Source organism: Choloepus didactylus, chromosome 13, assembly GCF_015220235.1.
Source record: "Choloepus didactylus isolate mChoDid1 chromosome 13, mChoDid1.pri, whole genome shotgun sequence".
Classification (NCBI taxonomy): Eukaryota; Metazoa; Chordata; class Mammalia; order Pilosa; family Megalonychidae; genus Choloepus; species Choloepus didactylus.
The window spans coordinates 52747877-52775531 of NC_051319.1; the positions used below are offsets into that span (position 1 = coordinate 52747877).

At 38.0% G+C, this 27655-nt stretch overlaps 2 protein-coding genes across 3 annotated transcripts in view; one reads left to right on the forward strand and one right to left on the reverse strand.

Moving 5' to 3' along the window:
• Positions 1-27655, forward strand: part of DCP2 (decapping mRNA 2) — an 85244-nt gene that overhangs the window by 34437 nt on the left and 23152 nt on the right. For both annotated transcript variants that reach the window (XM_037801208.1, XM_037801209.1), the window contains one exon: positions 16584-16719. In XM_037801208.1, the coding sequence (XP_037657136.1) occupies positions 16584-16719 (136 nt within the window). The remainder of the gene's footprint in view (positions 1-16583; positions 16720-27655) is intronic.
• LOC119507907 (tetratricopeptide repeat protein 1-like) lies at positions 7792-9154 on the reverse strand. Its single transcript, XM_037801210.1, is given in 1 exon segment — positions 7792-9154. A coding segment is annotated over 1 exon segment (879 nt). The 5' UTR covers positions 9127-9154; the 3' UTR covers positions 7792-8247.

A 27655-nucleotide genomic window follows, 5' to 3' on the forward strand; every position in this document is an offset into this window, starting at 1 on the left:
AGATTCATGGGTTCTGGGTTGTAGTTTGATAGTTTCAGGTATCCACCACCAGCTACCCCAATTCATTAGAACCTAAAAAGGGTTGTCTATATTGTGCGTAAGAGTGCCCACCAGAGTGACCTCTCAGCTTCTTTTGAAATCTCTCTGCCACTGAAGCTTATTTCATTTCCTTTCACATCCCCCTTTTGGTCAAGAAGATGTTCTCCGTCCCACGATGCCGGGTCTACATTCCTCCCCAGGAGTCATATTCTGCGTTGCCAGGGAGATTCACTCCCCTGGGTGTCTGATCTCACGTAGAGGGGAGGGCAGTGATTTCACCTTTCAAGTTGGCTTAGCTAGAGAGAGAGGGCCACATGTGAGCAACAAAGAGGCATTCGGGAGGAGGCTCTTAGGCACAATTATAGGGAGGCCTAACCTCTCCTTTGCAGCAACAGTCTTCCCAAGGGCAAATTCTGTGGTAGAGGGCTCAGTCCATCAAACCACCAGTCCCCTATGTCTGTGGGCATGTTAGCAACCATCGAGGTGGGGCAGGCCAATACCCCTGCATTCTCCACCAGCTCCTCAAGGGGGCTCTGCATATTTTTTTCCTTTTTTTTTTTAACATTTTTTTTTAAATCAACTGTAAGAAAAATTAAAACAAAAAACAAACAAACAAAAAAAAACATACAATAAAATAACATTTCAAAAAGACCATAACAAGGAAGTAAGAAAAAGACAACTAACCTAAGATAACTACTTTACTTCCAACGTTTTCTTACTCTACCCCAAGAAAGTAACCTAATATAGCAACATTTCTGTGAACTTGGTCCTACTATACCCATCAGAAATTAACAGATCGTAGTCATTCCTGGGCATTCCCAGAACATTAAATTTACCCGTGATAACTTATCTGTTCTTGGATTATTGTTACCCCTTCCTTAATTGCTCTCTACCGCTAGTTCCCCTACATTCTACATTATAAACCATTTGTTTTACATTTTTCAAACTGGTAGTTTTTAATACCGTAGCATTTTGCTTCTAAAGTTTGTATAGATATGGGATTCCTTTTTTTAGCTGCTATTTGGTTATTAACAGATAATAGAAGTATGTTTTTAAGGATTTTAATGAGATGAGAAAGGTTAATTGGAGTTGGAAAGGAGCTTCAGGCACATTTTAGAATAATACCCTCAAGAGGGTACCAACGTTTTAGATGAATAGTGAACACTAGGAAAAGAAAAAAAATAAAAAAATCTTCTGTGTTTTAATGTGCTTTTATACTGTTACTTCTCTGTTCTCATATCCTTATTTGAGAGATAATTGGGTTTCTGTGGAGGATTGGATGGAGGAATCCTGGTGTCTATTATTGTGTTGAGGAGATGAAAAGTATCAACATGTAATTTAAGTCTGAATGATACTGCTGTGATGACTTTGACTTGTTTTTTTTTCTTTATTTTCCTTAGCATAGAGTGCATTATAAAGAGTAACATGAGCCACAAAGAACATTTTTTGTTTGGAACTTAATTGTTCCCAAATAACAATTAAAGAGTATGCTTGGATGTACAATCAGTTGTTCACAGTACTGTCATATAATTGTGCATTCATCAACCCAATCCGTTTTTTGAACATTTTCCTTGTACCAGAAAAAGTGAAAATAAGAATAAAAAAATAAAAGTAAAAAAGAACACCCAAATAATCCCCCCCAACACAAATTTAATTTAGTTTTTTGTCCCCATTTTTCTACTCATCCATCCCCCTTTTGGTCAAGAGATTGTTCTCAATCCCATGATGTCAGGTCCAGCAGAATCTGATTCTTTTGCATAAGAATTTGTTCTTCATTTAAAGAGCAAATCTTTATTGAATTTGCTCATCCTGTTGTCTTGGGACCCTTAAATTTTTTTAATGCAGTTTTATTGTGATATATTCACATACCATACAAACCATCTGAATTATATAAACACTGGCTCACAGTATCATCATGTAGTTGTGCATACAACCCCATGATCAATTTTAGAACATTTTCATTACTTCAAAAAAGAAAGAAAAAAGAACACCCAAATCCTCCCACACCCCTTATCCCCCCTATTATTGACCCATAGTATTGGTGTAGTACATTTGTTACTGTTGATGAAAGACTATTAAAATATTACTGTTAACTGTAGTCCATAGGTTGCAATGGTTACATTTTTCCCCATATACTCCTCTATTATTAAATTCCTTGAAATAGTGTTGTCATTTGTTATATATCACGAAAGAACTTGTTTTTGTATTTGTACAGTTAATCCTGGACATTGTCCACCGCAAGATTCACTGTATTGTACATTCTCATGTTTTAACCTGCAGCTTTCCTTCTGGTGACATACATGAGTCTAAACTTCCTCTTTGAACCATACACCTTTGAATGTACACCATTTAGCACTGTTAATTATTCTCACAATAACATGCTACCATCACCTCTGCCCTTTCCAAACGTTTAAGTTCAACCTGGTTAAACATTCTGCATATACTAAGCAACTGCTCCCCATTCTTTAGCCTCATTCTGTATCTTGGTAACCTATATTCTATTTTTTATGTTTATGAGTGTACATATTGTAATTAGTTTGTATCAGTGAGATCAAATAATATTTGTCCTTTTGTGTCTGACTTTATTCAGCACAGTGTCCTCAGGGTTCATCCATGTTGTTGCATGCTTCAGGACTTCTTTCTTACTGCTGAATAAATAGTCCATTTTATGTATATACCACATTTTGTTTATCCATTCATCAGTTGATAGACACCTGGGTTGTTTCTAACTTTTGGCAATGGTGAATAATACTGTTATAAATAATGTGCAAATGTCTGTTCTCGTCCCTGCTTTCAGATCTTCTGGGTATATACCGAGTGGCAGGAATGCTGGGTCGTAAGGCAGCTCTATCTATACTTAGCTCCCTCAGGAACCACCAAGCCATCCTCCACAGTGGCTGTACCATTTTACGTTCCCACCGGCAGTGAATAAGTGTTCAGTTTCTCCACATCCTTTCCAACACTTCTAGTTTCCTGTTTGTTTAATAGCAGCCATTTTAGTAGGTATAAGATGATATCTTACTGAGGTTTTGATTTACATTTCCAAAATAGCTAGTGAAGCTGAGCATCTTTTCATGTACTTTTTAGCCATCTGTGTTTCTTCTTTGGAAAAATTCTATTTATATCTTTTGCCTATTTTTTAATTGGGTTGTTTATCTTTATATTGTTGAGTTGTAGAATTTCTTTATATATTCTGGACATCAAACGCCTATCAGATAATGTGATTTCCAAACACTTTCTCCTAATGAGTCAGTTGCCTTTTCACCCTTTTGACAAAGTCCTTTGAAGCACTGAAGTATTTGATTTTGAGGAGTTCCCATTTATCTACTTTTTCTTTTGTTGCTTGTGCTTTGGGTATAAAGTCTAAGAAACTATCGCTTACACTAGATCTTGGAGATGTTTCCTTACATTTTCTTCTGGGAGTTTTATGGTGCTGGTTCTTACATTTAAGTCATTTATGCATTTTGAGTTAATTTTTGTATAGGGTGTGAGATAAGGGTCCTCCTTCATTCTTTTGGTTATGGATATCCAGTTCTCCCAAAACCATTTGTTGAAGAGACTGTTATGTTGCAGTTGAGTGGGCTTGGGAGCCTTGTCAAAAATCAATTCACCAGAGATCTGTGAGCCTGTTTCTGAACTCTTCTGTTCTATTCCGTTGATCAATAGGTCTATCTTCATGCTAGTACCATGCTATTTTGACCATTGTGGCTTTATAATCTGCTTTAAAGTCAGGAAGCCTGATAAATCCCACTTCATTCTTCTTTTTCAAGATGTTTTTAACTATTTGAGGCCCTCACCCTTCAAAATAAAATTGATAATCAGTTTTTCAATTTCTGCAAAGTAGTCGGTTGGAATTTTGATTGGTATTGCTTTGAATCTTTAGATCAATTTGGGTAGAATTGACATCTCAATGACATTTAGTTGTCCAGTCCATGAACACGGAATGTCTTTCAGATAGTCAGGACTTCTTTGATTTCTTTTGGTAATGTTGTGCAGTTTTCTGTGTATAAGTCCTTTACGTCCTTGGTTAAGTTTATTCCTAGATATTTGATTCTTTTAGTTGCTGTTGTAAATGGAATTTTTTTCTTGATTACCTTCTTAGATAGCTCATTACTCTGTATAGAAACACCATTGATTTTTGCATGTTGACCTTGTATCCTACCACTTCACTGAACTCATTTATTAGCCCAAGTAGCTTTGTTGTCATTTTTTTTTCAGGATTTTCTAAATGTAGTATCTGCAAATAGTGACAGTTTTACTACTTCCTTTCCGATTTTTCTTTTCTTTTTCTTGCCTAATTGTTCTAGTTAGAATTCAGAGCACAATGTTGAATAACAGTGGTGACAGTGGATATCTTTGTCTTGTTCTTGGTCTTAGAGGGAAAGCTTTCAGTCTCTCACCATTGAATAGGATGTTAGCTGAATAGGATGCCCTGTGTCATGTTGAGGAAATTTCCTTCGATTACTACCTTTTGAAGTGTTTTTATCAAAAAAGGGTGCTGAATTTTGCCAGATGCCTTTTTTTTGCATCAGTCAAAATGGTCATGTGGTTTTTCCCTTTTGATTTGTTAATGTGGTATATTGTATTAATTGATTTTCTTGTGTTGAACCAACCACCCTTGTGTGCCTGGGATAAAAGCACTTGGTCACTCTGTATAGTTCTTTTAGTATGCTATTAAATTTGATTTGCAAGTATTTTGTTGAGGATTTTTGCATCTATACTTATTAGAGAGATTGGTCTGAAGTCTTGGTAGTGTCTTTATCTGACTTTGGTATTAGGGTGATGTTGGCTTCATAGAATGAATTTGGTATTTTCCTTCTTCAGTTTTTTGGAAGAGTTTGAGCAGGAATGATAATTTTTTTTTTGGAATGCTTGGTAAAATTTGTCAGTGAAGCCATCCAGTCCCCTGCTTTTCTTTGTTGGTAGGTATTTTTTAAAATGCAGTTTTATTGGGATATATTCATGTAGCATACAGTCATTCAAAGTGTACAATCCATTGTTCATACTATCATCATATAGTTGTGAATTCATCACCACAATCAATTTTTTGAACATTTTCATTACTCCAAAAAATGAAACTAAAAATAAGAATAAAAATAAAAGGAAAAAAGAACATCCAAAACATCTCCCCTCCTTGTTCATTTACTTTTTGTTCCCTTTTTTCTATTCATCTGTCCATATACTAGATAAAGGGAGTGTGAGCCACAGGGTTTTCACAATCACTCAGTCACACTGTATAAGCTATATATTATATGATCATCTTCAAGAATCAAGGATACTGGATTGTATTTCAGTAGTTTCAGGTACTTCCTTCTGGCTATTCTAATACACTAAAAACTAAAAAGGGGTATCTCTATAATGCATAAGAATAACCTTCAGAATGACTTGTGAACCCCATTTGAGGTCTTTGAGCCACTGAAACTGTACTTTGTTTAATTTTCCCCTTTTGGTCAGGAATGCTTTCTCAATCCCACGATGCTGGGTTCAGGTTAATCCCTGGGAGTCATGTCCCATGTTGCCAGGGAGATTTACACCCCTGAGAGTTATTTCCCATGTAGAGGGAGGGCAGTGAGTTTACCTGCCGAGTTGGCTTAGAGAGAGAAAGGCCACATCTGAGCGACAAAAGAGGTTCACTAGGGGTGACTTTTAGGCACAATTATAAATAGGCTTAGCCTTTCCTTTGCAGTAACTACCTTCATAAGGGCAAGCCCCAAGATCGAGGACTTTGCCTACTACAGTGGTAGTTCCCAGTGCTTGCAAGAATATCAGGAATTCCCCAGGTGGGGAGGTGAATGTTTCCACATTTTCCCCCAGTCCCTCAAGAGGGCTTTGCCAGTACTTTTTATTCTCTGCCCAAATTACTCTGGGATGTATTGGGTTCACAGTAACCTGTAAAAACCAACCAGATCTCACCCCCTATTCAAGGTTCCATGTAATTATGGTGTTTGAATAAACTGACCATTCAAATTAACTTATATAGCCTGCTACAGAAAATGTAGATTTTGTACCAAATAAACATCTCTTCCTTTGGTATCACACAGAAGTTGAGATTTTAAAACACAGTCAATGTCATCCTTTTCCCTTTAGTCTTGTTTACCGTAGTTCTACTCAAGTCCATTTTGTTCATATCTCTAATTCAGCTTCTTTAACATTTGTGGTGTGGGGTAATGCTGACATTCATAGCTGCTGAATTCTGGCTCTGAGTTTCACGTGTGACACAGATACCCAAAGTTCCAGGGTCCAACCATGTTGTACACAAAGAACTCAGCATCTCAGAATTTAGAGACAGCTGTTACAACTCATGAATAGATGTGACTGCTGTAAGATCTTACAGTCTAGGAACCTGTTTACCATAAGCCTTTTCAGATTCAATTTTCAGAGTTTGCACATTATAGTTAGTCCATGTTAGTGAGGGTTTATAATGTATGACTTTTTGATTCTGGTTTAATTCACTCAACATATTGTCCTCAAGGTCCATTCATCTAGTTGCATACCTCACAATTTCATATCTTCTTGCTGCTGCTCAGTATTCCATCGTACGTATACATCACAGTTCACCATAAAGCTAGCTCCATCCATTGCAAATTGTGAATTCTGCTGCCATAAACCACAGTATGCATTGTCCACTCATGTTCTTGTTCTCAGTTCTTCCAAGTATATACCCAGTAACCGGTGCAGGATCTTATGGTAACCCCATAGTTAGCTTCCTTTGAACCACCACACTGCCCTCCAGCTGAGCTGTGCCATTCTACCTCCCTACCAAACAGGTAATAGGTACATCCCTGTCTTCCCATTTTCTCCAGCACTTGTATCCCTCTGTTTATTTTTTAAACAGTTTTATTCTCACACCATACAGTCCATCCTAAGTAAACAGTCAATAATTCCCTGTATAATCAAGTAATTATGCATTCACCACCACAATCTATATGAGGACATTTCCTTTTCCTCCCGAAAGAAAGAGGAACAGGAGAAAAAAGATGAAGAATAAAAATTCAAAAGATAGAAGAAAAAAATAATTCAATGAAAAGGTCAGACAACAACACAACCACCAAGAATCCCATATCACTTCCTGATATCCCCCTTAGAGATATTGAGCTTTGGTATATTGCCTTTGTTACAGTTAGTGGAAGCATCTTATAATGTTACTGTTAACTATAGACTCTAGTTTGCATTGATAGTATTTTTCCCCCGCATCCAATTTTCAACAACTTGGATTGTTGACGTTCATTTGTTCTCCTTCTTTTAAAAACATTACTACATTTGTACCTTTAATTATCATTAACCACTCTAGGTTTCGCTAAGTTATACAATCCCAATGTTTGTCTTCTATCTTTCCTTCTGGTGTCATACGTGCCCTTAGCCTTCCTCTTTTAATCATACTCAAACTCATCTTTATTTAGAGTACTTATAATGTCGTGTTATTGTCTCATACCCTTATACAATGCTTTCTATTTCTGGATCTATATAAATAATCCTGTTGAACCTTCTGTACTCCGTCAGCATCAAATGTGCCTGATCAGTAACCTCTTTCTATCCCCTGATAACCAGTATTCTCAACTCTCAAATTTCTTTCATCAGTGTTAATCCATATTTGTGAGACCAGTACCTGTACTGATAGTCTTCATTTCTACATTCTTCTCCAAACCTCTCTCTCCTGTCTTCTCCTATCTGCCTGTAGTGTTCCTTTTTTTTTTTTTCCCATCATCACAGAAAGCTTTTATTACTGTAAGAGGAAACCAGAAAATGCGGAAGGCCCTGCATGGCAGCGTTGGTGGCATGTGTGTTCAGGGAGAGGGGATAGCAGGCGGGAACTCCATAAATCACATCTGGACAATCTCCCGTTCAACAGGTTTGCTCAGTTCAGGAGAGCCTTTGCTGGGCCTGAACACCTGTGAATTGCTCCATGGGTCTGTGCAGCCCAGGGGCTGGCCAAGCAGGCTGCCTTCTGGACGAAAAGGACACACAGCCAGAACCAGGGACTATGGCTACACAGATACCATCTCAAAATGGAAATCAAACCAGGCTTATTACATTAATAAGGACATCTCACCCTGATCATAAAACAAGAGGGAAAGGGGAGCTCTAGGCTCTACTGGATAGCCTTTCTTTTAGATGGGATGCTTTTTAAAATATTGGCAGGGCCTTTCCTCTTGTTAACAGCAAGCGGCACACAATTTCCAAGCCAGCTTTTAAAGCCATTATCTCTTGTTATCTGTTATTGTTTGGATTTTGAACAAAATTGATGGAGTAGGAGCCAGTAGAGGAATCCTGTTTGATCTGGAAATTTTCTGTGGAGAGTCCAAAAGGTCGGAGAACCAAGTTCCCAAGATCTTTTAGTTTACCAAACATCTCTTCCTTTAGTCTTTCATTACGTTCTTCAATTTGCTTAGGTAATCTCATACAAGCTTCTCGTGCTTGATGTACTGAAGGATCTTTTTCTAATATAGATTTATAGTCTTCCAAAGCTTCATCTAGCTTGTCCATTTTCTCGTACAATTCTGCTCTCCTCAACAGTGCCCTGATGTAGCTGGGGTTTAAATGGATTGCTTTGCTGCAGTCACTGATGGCCAACTCTTTCTTGTCCTGTTTCATCCTTGCAGCAGCTCTATTTGAAAACAGAATAGACCTGTCTTTTTGGAAGCAGGATGGGCATGTCTGAAGGGCTCGACTATAAGAACGTTCGGCTTCTATATTATCTCCTTTTTTAAATTGTTCATTTCCTTCTTCCTTTCGTCTAGTGCTCTCTTCTCTTCTTTTCTATTTCTCTTCATCTGGCATGTCCTTTTCCAGTTCTATTTGGTATTCTTCATCTAGTTCAGAGGAATTTGTATCATCATCAGGTTTGTCCTCAACCTTATCCACACCTGCCTCCTCCTCAAATGAATCCCTGCAGTCATGAAAGCACTCCTCTTCTCCCTGGTCCTCCTGGGGTTGGGCCTGAACATCCTTAGGCATCTTGCTCTGAGAATGCTGATCTTTGGGATTAGAAACTGGAGGGCTGACACACTCTGATTCCTGGGGATCTGTAACCTTCAAACCATTGAACAGATCCTCTGAAACCCTGCAGTTCTCTGGCTTCTCCCCCATGCTGAATTCAGCAGGGGAGGTGAAGCTGAAGAGCTTCACAACCTCTAGCGTCTTCCTGTAGTGTTCCTTTTAGTATTTCTTGTAGAGCAGATATCTTGTTCACAAACTCTCTCAGTGTCTGTCTGAAAATATTTTAAACTGTCCCTCATTTTTGTAGGACAGTTTGCCCGATATAGAATTCTTGGTTTCCACTTTTTCTTTTTCAGTATCTTAAATATATCATGCCACTGCCTTCTCCCCTCTGAGGGTTCTATTGAGAAATCTGCACATAGTCTTATCAAGCTTCCTTTGAATGTGATTGGTCGCTTTTCTCTGCTTGTTTCAGAATTTTCTCTTTGTCTTTGATGTTTAATAATCTGATTATTAAGTGTCTTGGACTCAGTCTACTTGAATTTGTTCAGTTTGGGGTACGTTGCGCTTCTTGGATGAGTATTTTTGTCTTTCATAAGAGATAGAAAATGGTCAGTGATTATTTCCTCCATTTTCTTTCTGCCCATTTTCTCTTCTCTTCTTCTGGGACACCCATTACACGTATGTTTGTGCATTCAATTTTGTCATTTAATTCTCTGAGATACTGCTCATATTTTTCCATACTTTTCCCTGTCCTTTTGGGTATAGCATTTCCGACGTCCTCTCCTCTAATTCCTGAGTCTTTTCTTGTGCCACCTCAAATCTGCTGTTGTATGTCTCCATTTTGATTTTCATCTCTTGAATTGTGCCTTTCATTCCCGTAAGTTCTGCCTATTGTTTTTTCAAACTTTTGAGTTCTTACTTATGATTGCCCAATGTCTTCTTGATATCCTTCATCTCTTTTGTCATATCATCCCTCAACTCTTTGCTTTGACTTTTGAATTTAGGTTGATTTAGGTTATTTGTTTGAAGATCTTTAATTAGTTGTTTCATCTTCTGTATCTCATTTGAAGTGTTAGTTTTTCTTTTGGGCCATATCTTTGTTTTTACTAGTGTGATTCATAATTTTTTGTTGTCTGGGCATCTGGTTTCCTTGATTACCCCAATTAAATTTTCCCAGACCAGAAGGGCACAGGACTCAGGAGGAGGCTGTATGCAGGATCAGGTTTCTCTGAGAGTGATATATAGCAGATTGTCAGGCCTTCCTGTGAGCCCTCTAGACTCTACTTTTCCTATCCTGCATCAGGTGGTGCTTGTCATTCCGCAGCTCCCCACCAGAGTAAGGAGGTATGGTACCTTTAATTCTCAATGGACCCTGTCCCAGTCAGGGACTGAGGGTGTCAGAAGTCAAGCTTAAGCTGTTTCTGGTTTTTTTGTTTTGTTTTGTTTTGTTTTTTCCTTTTTTGCCAGTCCCTTGGGTCTGAGTCTTTGAGGCATGGCTGCCACTTGAGTTACCACCCCCCCCCCCTTAGGGAAGATAAGCCATTTAGGGAATTATGTTATACACTTTTGTTTTTCCCTTGACTCTCTATCTTAACTCCACCTTTGCCTGGGTCATTGCTGACAATGGAAGATGCCTGAGGATTTCTCTAAGGAGCTACTTAGAATGAGTAGAGGAAAAAAGGGAGAAAGGAATTCCCCTTCTCAGAGCTAGTCCCCAGCCCTCCCATTCGCCAGGCAAGTACTGGAGTTAGTACCCTTTTCTTGGGACCTTTTTCAGTATTCTGAGCTCAGTGGAATCCAAAAGCTTTTGTTTTTATTTGTTTATGTATTTTTTTTTTTTTTTTATCAGCCCTTCCTACTCTCTGCCAGCAGAAAGCTTCAGGTTCATTTCCTGCTTCTTCTGCGTTTATCTGTGCTCATAGTGTGTATTCAGTAGTCCAGATTAGCTAATTAAACTACAAGTGGAGCTTGGTTGAGCTACGTTCCCTTGTTCCTGGTAGGGACTGCTGCTTTTTCCCACAGGGAAGTTTGGGGAGCCTTTCTTATAGTTCTGTGCTGCGATCTCAGCTGTCTACCCATTCCAGACTGGTGTACGATGTGTGTTCGGTCACAGATGTCCCCATATCAGTTGTTCCAGACTATTTTCTAGTTATTCCTGGCTATTTAATAGTTGCTCTAGGAGACTACCTAAATCCCACACCTCCTTATGCTGCCATCTTGCCCTGCCTCTGTTGGTAGGTTTTTGATGACTGATTCAATCTGTTTAATTGTGATTGGTTTGTTGAGGTCTTTGATTTCTTCTTTTTTAATGTAATTTTATTGAAATGTATTAACGTATCATCCAAAGTGTACAACAGTTGTTCACAGTTTAATCACATAGGTGTGCATTCAACACCACAATCAATTTTTGACCATTTTCTTTACTCTAAGAAATAAAAATGAAAATAAGAATAAAAATAAAAGTAAAAGAGAACATTCAAAGCATCCCATACTCCTTCACCCCCTATTTACTTTTATTAAAAATTTTTTTAACTGAAATGTATTCACATATCATAGTCATCCAAAGTGTAAAACAGTTGTTCATAGTATCATATAGTTGTGCATGCATCCCCACAATCAATTTTTGAACATTTTCATTACTCCAAAAAATAAAAATAAGAATAAAAATAAAAGTAAAAAGAACACCCAAAACATCCCATATCCCCATCCTCCATGTTATTTGTTTACTTTTTGTTCCCACTTTTCTACTCATTTGTCCATATACTGGGTAAAGGGAGTGTGAGCCATAAGGTTTTCACAATCCTATGGTCACATCGTATTGGCTAGATTTATACGATTACTTTTAAGAATCAAGGACACTGGATTGTAGTTCAGAAGGTGCAGATATTTTCTTGTAACTATTCTAATAAACTAAAAACTAAAAAGGGATATCTATATAACACAAAAATTACCTCCAGAATGACCTCTCGACTCCATTTGAAATCTCTCAGCTGCTGAAAGTTTATTTTGTTTAAATTCTCTTTCCCCTTTTGGTCCAGAAGGCTTTCTCAATCCCACAATGCATGGTCCAGGCTCAACCCTGGGAGTCGTGTTCCACATTGCCAGGGAGATATATACTGCCGGGAGTCATGCCCCATATAGAGGGTGGGCAGTGAGTTTACCTACCTTGTTGGCTTAGAGAGGCCACATCTGAGAAACAAAAGAGGCCCTCTGGGAGTGACTCCTAGGCACAATTATGAGTAGGCCAAGCCTCTCCTTTGCAGTAATAAGGTTCATAAGGGCAGTCCCCAAGATCAAGGGCTTGGCTTGCTAAGCTGGTGGTCCCCAGTGCTTGTGAGAATTCATCAGGAATTCCCCAGGTGTGGAAGTTTGATTTCCACATTTTTCCACAGTCCTTCAACGGGGCTTTGCAAATACTTTTTATTCTCTGCCCACATTCTCTGGGTTGTACTGGGGCTTCATGCTAACCTGTACAAATAACAAGGTCTTACTCTCTAGTCAAGGTTCCATGTTAAGTATGGCGTTTGAGTAAACTGACCAAACTAGTTAAATTATATAGTGTGCTACAGCAAATAATAGATTTTGCACCATATAACCATCTCTTCCTTTGATCTCACACAAAGCCAAAATTTTAAAACGTGATTAATATCATCCTCTATCCTTGTAGTCTGATCTACCCCAATCTCAACCAAGTCCATTTTGTTCATGTCTCCAATTGAGGCCTGAAGTCGTTTTCAGCCTCTTTGATAGTTGATTAATGGGGCAATGCCGACACTCACAGCTGCCGAACTCTGGCTCTGAGTCCCAGCTGCCACACGTACACCCAACACTCTAGGGACTGACCATATCACACAGAAATGCTCAGAATCTTAAAATTTACAAATAACTGTTACAACTCATGAATAAATGTGACTACTATAAGAGCTTACAATGTTGTAACCTCTACATAAGCCTTTTCCTTATAACCTCAGATTCAATTCGCAGAGTTTATACATTGTTATTAGTCCATATTTGTGAGGCATTATAACGTTTGTCTTTTCATTTCTGGTGTATTTCACTCAACCTACTGTCCTCATGGTCCATTTACTTCATTGCATACCTCATAACTCATTCCTTCTTGCTGTTCCCTCATGCAAAAACGTTCTTATATTTTGCATTTAATCACATTCATTGACCACTTTAGGTTTCACAAGTTATACAGTTCCAGTCTTTATCTTCTGTCTTTCCTTCTGGTGTCATACAGACCCCTAACCATCCTCTTTCAACTGTATTGACAGTCATCTTTGTTCAGAGTACTTAAAATATTGTGCTACCATCCCATAGTATTGTGCTATACATGTTTAGATCTATACAATCAATCCTCTAGATCATTCTGTACTCCTTCAACATCAAATGCTTGATCTCTACCCTCTTTCTATTTCCTCATATCTTCATTTCTGTACTCTTTTCCAAACTTCTGTCTCCTGTCTTTTCCTATCTATCTGTAGTGCTCCCTTTAGTATTTCCTGTAGAGGAGGTCTCCTGTTCATGAACTCTCTCAGTGTCTGTTTATCTGTAGGTATTTTAAACTCTCCCATTTTTGAAGGACAGTTTTGCTGGATATAGGATTCTTGGTTGGCAGTTTTTTCTTTCAGTATCTTGAATATGCCATACCACTGCCTTCTCACCTCCATGGTTTCTGCTGAGAGGTCTGCACTTAGTCTTATTGAGCGTCTGTTCTCTTTGTCTTTGACATTAGAAAATCTGATAAGTAAGTGTCTTCAAGTAGGTCTATTTGAATCAGTTCTGTTTGGGGTACGCTGTGCTTCTTGGACCTTTAATTTCATGTTTTTCATAAGAGTTGTGAAATTTTCATTGATTATTTCCTCTATTGTTCCTTCTCTTTTCCCATCTCCTTCTGGGACACTAACACGTATATTCATGCACTTCATGTTGTCATTCAGATCCCTGAGTCCCTGCACATATTTTTTCCATTCTTTTCCCTATCTTTTTCCTTTGTATGCAGGATTTCAGATGTCCTTGCTCCATCTTACTGATCCTTTCTTCTGCGTCTCCAAGTCTGCTGTTGTATGTCTCCATTGTGTTTTTCATCTCTTCTGTTGTGCTTTTCATTCTCATAAGTTCTGCCATTTATTTTCTCAAACTTACAGATTCTTCTGTGATCACCTAGTGTCCTCTTTATATTGTTCATCTCTTTCGTCACATTCTCTCTCACCTTGTTGATTTGATTTAAATCATTTGTTTGAACATCTATAATTAGTTGTTGCAACTTTTGAATCTCAGTTGAAATGTTAGTTTTTTCCTTTTATTGGGGCATATCTTCCTGTTTCTTGATGTGGCTCATGAGTTTTTGCTGGTGTCTTGGCCTCTCACTTTCTTGGTTGGTTTATTTACTCTTGAGGTTGTTTTCTCTCCTCTGCCTAAGGTTTTCTTGTTGGTTGACTTTAATCTCTGTCTTTTCCTTTTACTCTCCCTTGCCAGTTTTCAGATTGGCTCTGCCCCCCATTCTTCTCCCCAAAGTCAGGTGCCCACCGTGGCCTGACACAGGGATGGGTGGTTGGCACAGGGTACCACAGCAAGTTCAGTATGTGTGGTAAAACAAATCTGCTGGCTTCCAGTGGGGCTCTATTTTCCATTGGCTAGGAACACTTGGGTTTTTTGGGGGCCCTATTTTAACAGTTGGGTCTTCTCTATTTCTGAGTCCAAACAGGGCCAGGCTTCTGTACAGGTTGTGTAGACCAGCTTCTGTGTTCCCAAGAAAGGGTCCTTGCACTTTCTGGACTGTCCAGCAGATGGCACTGTAAGGGAACTTAATCATCCTCAGAGTCTTCTGGTTCCCTCAAGGGTAGAGGAAGGGCTATCAGACCCAGGGCTGGAAACGCGTCTTTGACCACATTTTCTCAGTGTCTTTCTCTCTTACTGATCTGGGCATTGAAATGTCCTTCCCTGTCCACTGGGTCTTCAAACAGTGGGTGTTTTTCACTGCTGTGAGATTTAAAATCTGTGTCCCTGGTGGTAGGGGTTCCATCTGCTGTTTTTGTGCCTTTCCTACATGGGGTCTGAATGAGAGGGAGGGGAGATGACCGGCTGGTCTTTGACAGAAGATTCCTACCTGATATTTCTTCTGTTTCTTCAATTTGGCATTTGCAGGGTCTTTCTCCAGTGTGTCCTCCTCTGGATTTTCAAACAATTCAGAATTGTCCTTTTTATCATTAAATCCCTGGAGAGGTTTCTCGTAGCTGTTTACGTCACATGTTGAAGACGTCACTTTGTCCTTTGATTTCTTGAGTCAGTGTAGGTTGTTTGTGTGTGTCTAGGAAGTTGTCCATGTCACCTGAATTGTCTTGTTTGTTGGCGTAGAGTTGTTTATGGTAACCTTTTATGATCTTTTTGTATCTTTTGGGTCCCTGGTAGTGTCCCCTCTCGTTTCTGATTTTATTTGCTTGAAGTGTCTCTTTTTGTCTTTGTCAGTCTAGCTAAGGGTTTATTTTATTGGTTGTCTCAAAGAACGAACTTCTGGTTTTGTTGATTATTGTTTTTATTCTCCATTTCATTAATTTCTGCTCTAATCCTTAGTTCTTTCCTTCTGCTTGCTTTGGGATTAGTTTGCTTTTCTTTCTCCAGTTTCTCCAATTGTTTAGATAGGTTGTTGGATTTAGCTCTTCTTTTTTAATGTAGGCATTTAGGGCTATAAATTTCCCCATCAGCACTGCCTTCATGGCATCCCCTAAGTTTTGATATGTTGTATTTTCGTTTTCATTCATTTCAGTATATTTACTAATTTTTCTTGCAAATTCTTCTTTGACCCAGGGATTGTTTAAGAGTGTGCTGTTTAACCTCCATATATTTGTTTTATTTTCTGATTCTCTGTTTGTTACTGATTTACAGCTTCATTCCATTATGATCAGAGAAAGTCCTTTGTATAATTTCAATTATTTTAAATTTAAGACGTTCTGTCCCCTCATGTTCTATCCTACAGAATGATTATGTGCACTTGAGAAGAATGTATATCCTGCTGTTTTTGTGTGCCAATTTCTATATCTGTCTGTTAAGTCCAGTTCATTTACCATATTATTTAGGTTCTCTGTTTCTTTACTGATCTTCTGTTTAGAGATTCTCTCCATTGGACCCTTAATTTTTTTGCTGTAAAAATATAGCCTAATGGACCTGTGTTAGGATCACATGCTATACTTTAAACACCCTAATAAGAATATGAGTTGTCTGTCCCATTTTGAAGGAAAATCCATTTATATTTTTGTTTCTTTCAATTAAAGTCAAAAAGAATTATTTTTTCAGATTTTTAAGAGTGCAGTCACTCATCAGCATGAGGTGTTATGGATGATTTAGAAAAGTTTGGAATTTAAAAGTATAGTTATTAATTCATTCAAAAATATTTATTGTATGTTAGGCAGTCTTCTAGGTCCTGGGGATAAAGAAGTAGACAAAGCAGACAAGAATCCTTGCTCATGTAATTTATATTCCGGTGGGGATAGATAGTAAATGAAGTTAAAATATGTAGTCTAAGACAAATTATCAAAATTTTAGAAGAACCTAGGAGTCAATATTTTCTTAATCTGCTTTTTCTTTTTTAAATCTTGGTATAGTCGAACCAAATTCCGCCACAGTCAGCAGTTATTTCCTGAAGGTTCTCCTGGTGACCACTGGGTAAAGCACAGGCAACAACTGCAGCAAAAGCCATATAATAATCATTCTGAAATATCTGACCTTCTAAAAGCAAAGGTGAGTGATACACATTTAACATTTCTCAGAATTTTAGGTCATTTGACTTTGAAATCTTATCTGAATTGAAGAATTGAAAATTAGTAGTTTTGATAGACTCTGAATGGTTGGTCGAAGCCTCCTTTGTTTCTGACTTGTGATTTGTAACAGTGCTGGGACTCCTTAAGCTTTACAGCATTGTTATAAATTCTGTGTAGAATTAATAGGAATTAACATCAGACTTTGATATTTATGTTACCAGTGGAAAGTTCATCTAAAAACAAAAATCATACTTAAGAAAAATATCTTCCAAATGAAGATAAGTGGGTGTACTGTAAAATGTCAATTTCAGTCTGTTCTTCCTAATATATTTTTAAAATGAAGAATGAAAATAAAAGAATAGTGACACCCACTTAGTAGAATACCTAAACTAAAAAAGATGAATAATAACAAATATTTGTAAGGATGTGAAACAATGTAGAGCTCTTATATATTTTCCTGGGAATATAAATTGGTAAAATTATTTGAGAAAATTGCAGTGTATACTCAAGGTCATAGGAATACTGAATGTTTCAATAATTCCACATATGTACCCAACAGAACTGTGTAGGTTTATCAAAAGACATGTACAGAATTTTTTTAATTAAATTTTTTTGAGATATATTCACATATGATACAGTGTACAATCAGTTGTTCACAGCACCATTATATAGTTGTGCATTCATCACCACAATCAGTTTTTGACAATTTTTGTTACCCACAGAGACAAAAAATTAGAATAAAAGTTAAAAAAGAACACCTAAAATATCCCATACCCCCGTCTCTCCCTATCATTCATTTACTTTTTAAAAAAAATTTTTTTAAAAATTCAGTTTTATTGAGATATATTCACAACCATACAGTCATCCATGGTGTACAATAAACCATACATAGTACTGTCATATAGTTGTGCCTTCATCACGCCAGTCCATTTTTGAACATTTTCTTTACATCAGAAAGAATAAGAATAAAAAACAAAAAAAGAACACCCAAATCATCCCCGCCATCCCACCCCCATATTCATTTAGTCCCTGTCCCCATTTTTCTACTCATCCATCCATACACTGGGTAAAGGGAGTGTGTTCCACAAGGTTTTCAACATGACACTGTCACCCCTTGTAAGGTTATAGTTATATAATCATCTTCAAGAGTCAAGGCCACTGGGTTGGAGCTCGATAGTTTCACGTATTTACTTCTAGCTATTCCAATTCACTAATATCTAGAAAGGGATATCTGTATAGTGCGTAAGAGTGCCCACCAGAGTGACCTCTCGACTCCATTTGAAATCTCTCAGCCATTGAAACTTTATTTTGTTTCATTCTGCTTCCCCCTTTTGGTAAAGAAGATGTTCTCAATCCCACGATGCCAGATCCAGGATCATCCCCAGGAGTCATATCCTGTGTTGCCAGGTAGATTTACATCCCTGGGAGTCAGGTCCCATGTAGCGGGGAGGGGAGTGAATTTGCCTGCTGAGTTGGCCTGGCTAGAGAGGGCCACAGCTGAGCAAAAAAAAGGCACTCAGGGGGAGACTCTTAGGCACAGTTATAAGCAAGTTTAGCCCCTCCTTTGCAGCAACAAGCCCCAGGAGGGCAAACCCCAAGATAAAGGGCTCAGCTTTCCAAACCATCAGTCCTCAGTGTTTATGAGAATATCAACAACAACCCAAGTGAGGAATTCCAACACTTCTGGATTTCCCCCCAGCTTCTCAGGGGGCCCTCCATATATATTTTTATTCTCTGCCCGAATTACTCTGGAATGTGTTGCTATTTCACACTAACCTGTGCAAACCTACCAAATCACACTTCCTGTTCAAAGTTCCATGTAATCATGGTGTTTGAACAAGCTGATTATACAAGATAAAATGTTTAGTGTACTACAGAAAATAGAGATCCTGCTCCAGATAACCATCTCTTCCCTTGGTCTCACATGGAAGTTGAAGTTTATAGCTGCTGGACTGTGGCTCTGTATCTCAGGTGTCACACAGATACCCAAGATTCCAGGGACTGATCAGATTATACACAAAGAATTCAGTATCACAGAATTTGGAAATAACTGTTACAAATCGGAAATAGATGTAACTGGTGTAAGAGCTTACCATCTAGGAAATCTTATAGTAAGCCTCTCTTGATAACCTATGCTCTTGGACTCAATTCTCAGAACTTGCACATTATGGTTTGCCCAAATTATTGACGCATTACAGTGTTTTTGTTTTCATTTCTGGTTTATTTCTCTCAACATAGTGTCCTCAGTGTGCATGCATCTCACAACTTCACTCCTTGTAGCAGCTCAATATTCCATCGTGTGTATACACCACAGTTCGCTGTTCTGTCAGTTGATGTACCCTTAGGCCACCTCCATCCACTGCAAGTCGTGAATAGTGACACCATAAACACCACTGTGCAAATGTCCATTTGTGTCCCTCTTTTCAGTTCTTCCAAGTATATACGCAATAACCAAGTTGCAGGATCATACGGCAACCCCGCGCTTAGCTTCTTGTAGAACCATCACACTACCCTCTAGATGGGCTGTACCACTCTGCTTCCCCACCAATGGTGATTGGGTACCTCCCTTTCTCCACATTTTCTCTGGCACGTGTATCCCTCTGTTTATTTTTTAGATAGTTTTATTCACACACCATACATTCCATCCTGTGTAAACTTTCAGTGGTTCCCTGCGTAATCACATAGTTATGCATTCACCAACACTATCTGTATAAGGACATTTCCATTTCTTTCACAAAGGCCAAAAAAGAAAAAGTAGGAGAAAAAATATGACAACCAGAAAGCAACGAAATAAAAAATAAAATTAAAATGAAATACAATGTCAGGTAACAACACTGACAACAAGAATCCTATACCCCTCTCAAATACCCCAGTCTTATAGACACTTAGCTTTGGTATATTTCCTTTGTTACAGTTAATTAAGCATATTATGATGTTACTGTTAATTCTGATTGTATTTTTGCCCCAGTATCACCCCATTTTAACACTTTGCAGAGTTGACATTCATTCATTCTCTTATGTAACAACATATTTGTACATTTAATCACACTCCTTGACCACTCTAGATTTCACTAAGTTGTATAGTCCTATATAACTGGTGGCCTTCATGCCCCTAACCTTCCTCTTTCATCTGTACTCACAGTCATCGTTGTTCAGTGTAATTACATCATTGTGCTACCATCACAAATATCACCCATCAAACCCTTCTCTCCTGTCTTTTCCCATCTGCCTGTAGTGTTGCCTTTAGTATTTCTTGGAGAGCAGGTATCTTGTTCACAAACTCTCTCGGTGTCTGCTTGAGAATATTTTAAGCTCTCCCTCATTTTTGAAGGACAGTTTTTCTGAATATAGAATTCTTGTTTGGCAATTTTTCTCCTTCAGTATCTTATATATATCATACCATTGCCTTCTCTCCTTCCTGGTTTCTACTGAGAAATCTACACATAGTCTTATCAAGCTTCCTTTGTATGTGATGGATCGCTTTTCTCTTATTTCAGAATTCTGTCTTTCTCTTTGACATTTGATAATCTGATTATTAAGTCTTTTTTTAATTAACTCTTTTTTTAAAAAAATACCTATATCAAACCTATATATAAAAAATACAGTAAAAAAACATTTCAAACAAACCATAACATAACAAGGGAGTTAGAAAAAGAAAACTAATCTAAAATAACTACTTTACTTTCAACATGTTTCTACTCGACTCCAAGAAAATAACCTAATATAGCAACATTTCTGTGAACTTGTTCCTGCCATACCCATCAGAAATTAACAAATCACAGTCATTTCTGGGCATTCCCAGAACGTTAAATTTACCCATGATAGCTTATCTGTTCTTATTGGGTTACCATTCCCCCTCTGTTAATTGGCTCTCTATCGCTAGTTCCCCTGCATTCTACAGTATAAACCATTTATTTTACATTTTTCAATGTTCACATTAGTGGTAGCATATAATATTTCTCTTTTTGTGCCTGGCTTATTTTGCTCAGCATTATGTCTTCAAGGTTCGTCCATGTTGTCGGATGTTTCATGACATCGTTCCTTCTTGCTGCTGTGTAGTATTCAATCATGTATATATACAACATTTTATTTATCTGCTCATCTGTTGAAGGACATTTGGGTTGTTTCCATCTGTTAGCAATTGTGAATAATGCTGCTGTGAACATTGGCGTGCAGATATCTGTTCGTGTCCCTGCTTTCAGATCTTCTGGGTATTTACCAAGAAGTGCAGTTGCTGGATTGAAGGGTCCTCTATATCTCGTTTTCTAAGTAACTGCCAGACTGACTTCCAGAGTGGCTGAACCATTATACAGTCCCACCAACAATGAATACAAGTTCCAATTTCTCCATATCCTCTCCAGCATTTGTAGTTTCCTGTTTGTTTAATGGCAGCCATTCTAATTGGTGTGAGATGGTATGTCGTTGTGTTCTTAATTTACATCTCTCTAATAGCTAGTGAAGCTGAACATTTTTTCATGTGTTTCTTGGTCATTTCTATTTCCTCTTCAGAGAACTGTCTTTTCGTATCTTTTGCCCATTTTATAATTGGGCTGTCTGTACTATTGTCATTGAGTTGTAGGATTTCTTTATATATGCAAGATATCAGTCTTTTGTCAGATACATGGTTTCCAAAATTTTTTTCCCATTGAGTTCGCTGCCTCTTCACCTTTTTGACAAATTCCTTTGAAGTACAGAAACTTCTAAGCTTGAGGAGTTCCCATTTATCTATTTTTTCTTTTGTTGCTTGTGCTTTGGGTGTAAGGTCTAGGAAGTGGCCGCCTAATAAAAGGTCTTGAAGATGTTTCCCTACATTATCTTCTAGGAGTTTTATGGTACTGTCTTTTATATTGAGATCTTTGATCCATTTTGAGTTAATTTTTGTGTAGGGTGTGAGGTAGGGTTCCTCTTTCATTCTATTGGATATCCAGCTCTCCCAGCCCCATTTGTTGACAAGACTGTTAGGTCCCAGTTCAGTGGCTTTGGGGATGTTTTCAAGGATCAGTCCACTGTAGATCTGAGGGTCTATCTCTGAATTCTCAATTCGATTCCATTGATCAATATGTCTGTTTTTGTACCAGTACCATGCTGTTCTGATTACTGGCTTTATAATAAGCTTCAAAGTCAGGGAGTGTAGGTCCTCCCACTTTGTTTGTCTTTTTTAGAGTGTGTTTAGCAATTCAAGGCATCTTCCCATTCCAAATAAATTTGATAACTAGCTTTTGCAAGTCTGCAAAGTAGGTTGTGGAAATTTTGATTGGGATTGCATTGAATCTGTAGATGAGTTTGGGTAGAATTGACATCTTAATGACATTTAGCCTTCCTATCCATGAACATGGAATATTTTTCCATCTTTTAAGGTCCTCTTCTATTTCTTTTAGTAGTGTTACTTAGTTTTCTTTGTATAGGTCTTTACATCTTTGGTTAAGTTTATCCCTAGGTACTTGATTTTTTTAGTTGCTATTGAAAATGGTATCTTTTTCTTGAGTGTCTCTTCACTTTGTTCATTTCTAGCATACAGAAACTTTACTGACTTATGTGCATTAATCTTGTATCCGGCTATTTTGCTAAATTTATTAACTCTAGTAGCTGTATTGTCGATTTCTCAGGGTTTTCCAGATATAAGATCATGTCATCTGCAAATAATGACAGTTTTACTTCTTCCTTTCCAATTTGGATGCCTTTTCTTTCTTTTTCTTGCCAGATTGCCCTGGCTAGCACTTCTAGCACGATGTTGAATAACAGTGGTGACGGTGGGCATCCTTGTCTCATTCCTGATTTTAGAGGGAAGGCTTTCAGTCTCTCACCATTGAGTGCTATGCTGGCTGTGGGTTTTTCATATATGCTCTTTATCATGTTGAGGAAGTTTCCTTCAATTCCTACCTTTTGAAGTGATTTTTATCAAAAAGGGATGTTGGATTTTGTCGAATGCTTTTTCAGCATCTATTGAGATGATCATTTGATTTTTCTCTTTTGATTTGTTAATATGCTGTAATACATTGATTGATTTTCTTATGTTGAACCATCCTTGCATGCCTGGAATGAACCCCACTTGGTCATGGTGTATGATTTTTTAAATGTGTCTTTGGATTTGATTTGCAGGTATTTTGTTGAGAATTTTTGCATCTATATTCATTAGTGAGATTGGCTTGTAGTTTTCCTTTTTTGTGGCATCTTTGCCTGGTTTTGTTATTAGATTGATGTTAGCTTCATAAAATGTGTTAGGTAGTGTTCCATTTTCTTCATTGTTTTGAAAGAGTTTAAGTAAGATCAGTATCGGTCTCTTTGGAAAGTTTGGTAGAATTCCCCTGTGAAGCCATCTGGCCCTGGGCATTTATTTGTGGGAAGCTTTTTGATGACTGATTGGATCTCTTTGCTTGTGATTGGTTGTTTGAGGTCTTCTGTTTCTTCTCTGGTCAGTCTAGGTTGTTCATTTGTTTCCAGGAGATTGTCCATTTCCTCTGCATTATCCAGTTTGTTGGCATACAGTTGTTCATAGTATCCTCTTATAATTTTTTAAATTTCTTCAGGATCCTTAGTAATGTCATCTTTCTCATTCATTATTGTTTGTTTATCTGAGTGTTCTCTCTTTTTGATTTTGTCAGTCTAGCTAGGGGCTTGTCAATCTTGTTGATCTTCTCAAAGAACCAACTTTTGGTGTTATTTATTCTGTTGTTTTTTTTGTTCTCTATGTCATTTATTTCTGCTTTATTCCTTGTTATTTCTTTTTTCTACTTGGTTTAGGATTGGTTTGCTGTTCATTTTCTAGCTTCTTCAGTTGATCCATTAGTTTTTTGATTTTAGCTCTTTCTTCCTTTTTGATGTATGCATTTAGTGCTATCAATTTCCCCCTTAGTACTGCTTTTGCTGCATCCCATAGTTTTGATATGTTGTGTTCTCATTTTCATTCATCTCTATATATTTAGCAATTTCTCTTGCTATTTCTTCTTTAACCCACTGATTGTTTAAGAGCATGTTGTTTAACCTCCAGGTATTTGTGAATTTTCTAAGTCTCTGATGGTTATTGACTTCTAATTATATTCCATTGTGATCATAGAATGTGCTTTGAATAATTTCAACTTTTTTAAATTTATTGAGGCTTGTTTTATGTCCCAGCATATGATCTATTCTGGATAAAGTTCCGTGATCACTAGAGGATGTGTATCCTGGTGATTTGGGATGTAATGGTCTATATATGTCTGTTAAATGAAATTCATTTATCAGATTGTTTAGGTTTTCAGTTTCCTTATTGGTCTTCTGTTTGGTTGATCTCTCTATTGGAGAGAGTGATGTGTTGAAGTCTCCCACAATTATTGTGGAATCATGAATTGCTTCCTTTAGTTTTGCCAGTATTTGTCACTTGTTTTCTGTTGCACTTTGATTGGGTGCATAAACATTTATGATTGTTACTTCTTCTTGTTGAATTGCCCCTTTTATTAGTATGTAGTGGCCTTCTTTGTCTCTCCTAACATCCTTGCATTTAAAGTCTATTTTATCTGAGATTAATATTGCTACTCCTGCTTTCTTTTGGCCGTAGCCTGCATGAAATATTTTTTTCCATCCTTTCACTTTCAGTTTCTTTGTGTCCCTGTGTCTAAGATGAGTCTCTTGTATGCAACATATTGATGGTTCATGCAACATATTGATGGTTCATGTTTTTTAATCCATTCTGCCAATCTATATCTTTTCATTAGGGAGTTTAATCCATTTACATTCAAAGTTATTACTTTGAAGGCATTTATTGAATCAGCCATCCTATCCTTTGGTTTATATTTGTCAGATATATTTTTTCCCTCTCTCTCTTAATGTCGTTTAATGTACCCATACTGAACCTCTTTAGTACTGAACCTTTCTCCATATCTCTCTCTCCTTTCTTTGTTTCTCTTTTGGTGGGTTTCCCTTTAGTTTCTCAATAGGGCAGGTCTCCTGTTAGGAAATTCTCTCAGGATTTGTTTGTGAAAAATTTAAGCTCTCCCTCAGATTTGAAGGAGAGCTTTGCTAGATAAAGAATTCTTGGTTGGCAATTTTCTCTCTCAGAAATTTAAATATTTCGTGCCACTGCCTTCTCACCTCCATGGTGGTTGCTCAGTAGTCACCACTTAGCCTTATGCTGTTTCCTTTGTAAGTGGTGAATTGCTTTTCTCTTGCTGCTTTCAGAACTTGCTCCTTCTCTTCAGTATTTGACAGTCTGATCAGAATATGTCTTGGAGTGGGTTTATTTGGATTTATTCTATTTGTAGTTTCCTGGGTATTTATGATTTGTGTATTTATGGTGTTTAGAAGATTTGAGAAGTTTTCCCCAAGCATTTCTTTGAATACTCTTCCTAGTCCTTTACCCTTCTCTTTCCCATCTGGAACACCAATGAGTCTTATATTTGGATGTTTTATATTATCTGCCATATCCCTGAGGTCCATTTTGATTTTTTCAATTTTTTTCCCCATTTTTTCTTTTGTTCTTTCATTTTCTGTTCTGTCGTCCTCTAGGTCACTGATTCACTGTTCTGCTTCTAGTCTTGTACTATGAGTATCTAGAATCTTTTAATTTGGTCGACAGTTTCTTTTATAAGATCGCCTATTTTTTTTTAATTTACTCTTGCAAGTTCTTTATGCTCTTCTAGGGTCTTCTTCATGTCCTTTATATCCTTTGCCATGTTCTCGTTGTTTGTCTTTAGTTCTTTGATTAATTGCTCCAAGTATTTTGTCTCCTCTGGTCTTTTGATTTGGGTGTTTGGTTTTGGGTTATCCATATTGTCTGGTTTTTTCATATGCTTTAAAATTTTCTGTTGTTTTTGACCTCTTGGCATTTTCTTAACTTGATAGGATTCTTTTAGGATATGTAGGCTGATTCAAAGACTTACCTCCAATTTGTCAGAGCTACAGTTTTGTGTAGTACACTTTCTCTAACCAGCAGGTGGCTTTCTGCGAGCCACCCATTCCCCTCAAGCCAGTTCTCCCGAACTTTTGTCTTTGTGGTGAGTTGGGGTGTGAGTCTTGTGGGGTCCAATTGTGGCACCAGGTTGGCGTGTGTAGTTGGTGCTGTCCACCCTGAATGTGGGGTTTGTGTCTGAGTGGTTAGGGAGGGAGGGCAGCTTTAATAATCATATCTCACTGGTGTTCCTGGAGATTTAAAGCTGTTGCAATAGTCTAATCCTTCAGTTCAGTCTGCTGCAGTTTGTCTCTGCCTCTGACCCAGAAGTCCTTGGTATTGGCGTGTGGTCCGTGGGACTTGCGAGTGGGTGCCTCTTCCAAGCTGTGCCTTCCTAGTTCCCCTGCTGAGGGAAGACTGTCTATTAAGTGTCTTGGCATAGGTCCATTCGGAACTATTCTGCCTTGGGTAAGCTGCGCTTCTTGGATCTGCAATTTTATGTCTTTCATAAGAGATGGGAAATTTTCTGTGATTATTTCCTCCATTATTGTTTCTGTCCCTTTTCCCTCCTCTTCTCTTCCTTGGACACCTATGATACATACATTCATGTGCCTCATGTTGTCATTCAGTTCTCTGAGATGCTGCTCATGTTTTTCCATTCTTTTCCCCATCTGTTCTTTTATATATAGGTTTTCAGATGTCCTATTCTCCAGTTCATGAATCTTTTCTTCTTCATCTTCAAATCCATTGTTGTCTCCATTGTGTTTATCATCTCTTATATTGTGACTTTCATTCCCATATGTTCTGCCAGTTTCTTTTCTAGACTTTCAAGTTCTTCCTTATATTAACCCAGTGTCTTTTTTATATCCTTCATCTCTTTCGCCATATCTTCCCTCGTCCTGTTGATTTTAGTTTTGAATTGATTTAGCATATTTGTTTGAAGATCTTTAGTCGTTTCGACTCCTGTGTCTCAGTTGAGGTTTGTTCATAGGAGTTCAAAGTTTTGTTCCTTTGACTGGTCCATATATTTGTTTTTCCTAATGTGAGTCGTAATTGTTTGTTGTCTTGGCATCTGGTTTCCTTGATTACCCCAATGAAATTTTCCCAGACAGGTGGGCCCAGGTTTCAGGAGGAATATGTAATTAGTATCACATTTCCCCGAGGAGCAGGTTTTCAGACTTTGCTTTGAGGCCCGTAGCATTGGTGCTTTTCCTTTCCTGTCCAGTGATGTGACTTGTAAGCCCGCAGCTTCCCAATGGTGGAAAGAGGTGTGGTCACTTTAATTCTCAGTGGACCCTGTCCTGGCTGGGCCAAGGGTGTCCCAGGGAACCTTAAGGTTTTTTTACGTTTTTTTCCCCCCAGTTCCTGGGGTCTGAATTGTCTGATTGAGGGCAGCCACCTGAGCTGGGCCCAATCTCCCTTTTCTTAGGGAAAATACATCCTTTAGGGAGTTATCTTTTATCCTTGAATTCCTCCTTTGTCTCTCTGACTCTGTTAACTCCACCCTTGCCTGGGTCTGGGCTGACAATTGTAAATGCCTGAGGCTTTCTCTAATGAGCTTTTTAGAATGAGAGGGAAAAAAAAAGAAAAAGAGCAAGAGTCCCCCTTTCAAAGCCAGTTCCCAGCCCCCCAATTTTGCCGTTTACCAGTGTTGGTGCCTGGTTCTCTGTCCTTTTTCTTGGGGGGGGAGGATTCTGAGTATTCTGAGCTCAGCCTCTGTTTTTATTTATTTATGTATTTTTTTTCTTTCGTCCATCCTGCCTCCTCTCTGCCATCAGGAACCTCAAATTCCTTTCTCCTATTTGCTCCAGGTTCATCTGTGCTTGTAGCTTGTATTCAGTAGTCCAAATTTATTAATTAAAACCTCAGTTGGAGCTTGGTTGAGTTACTTGCACCCGCTTCCGCTAACTGGTTTCTTTTTTCCTGAGGGAGGTATTTCACCTCAGCCTGCTGTGCCAGTGGGGGATGGAGGAGGGGTTCTGGCTCCACAGTTTGTGGAGCTTTACTTACAGTTTATTCTGCGATGTCAGCCATTCCACCCATTCCAGACTAT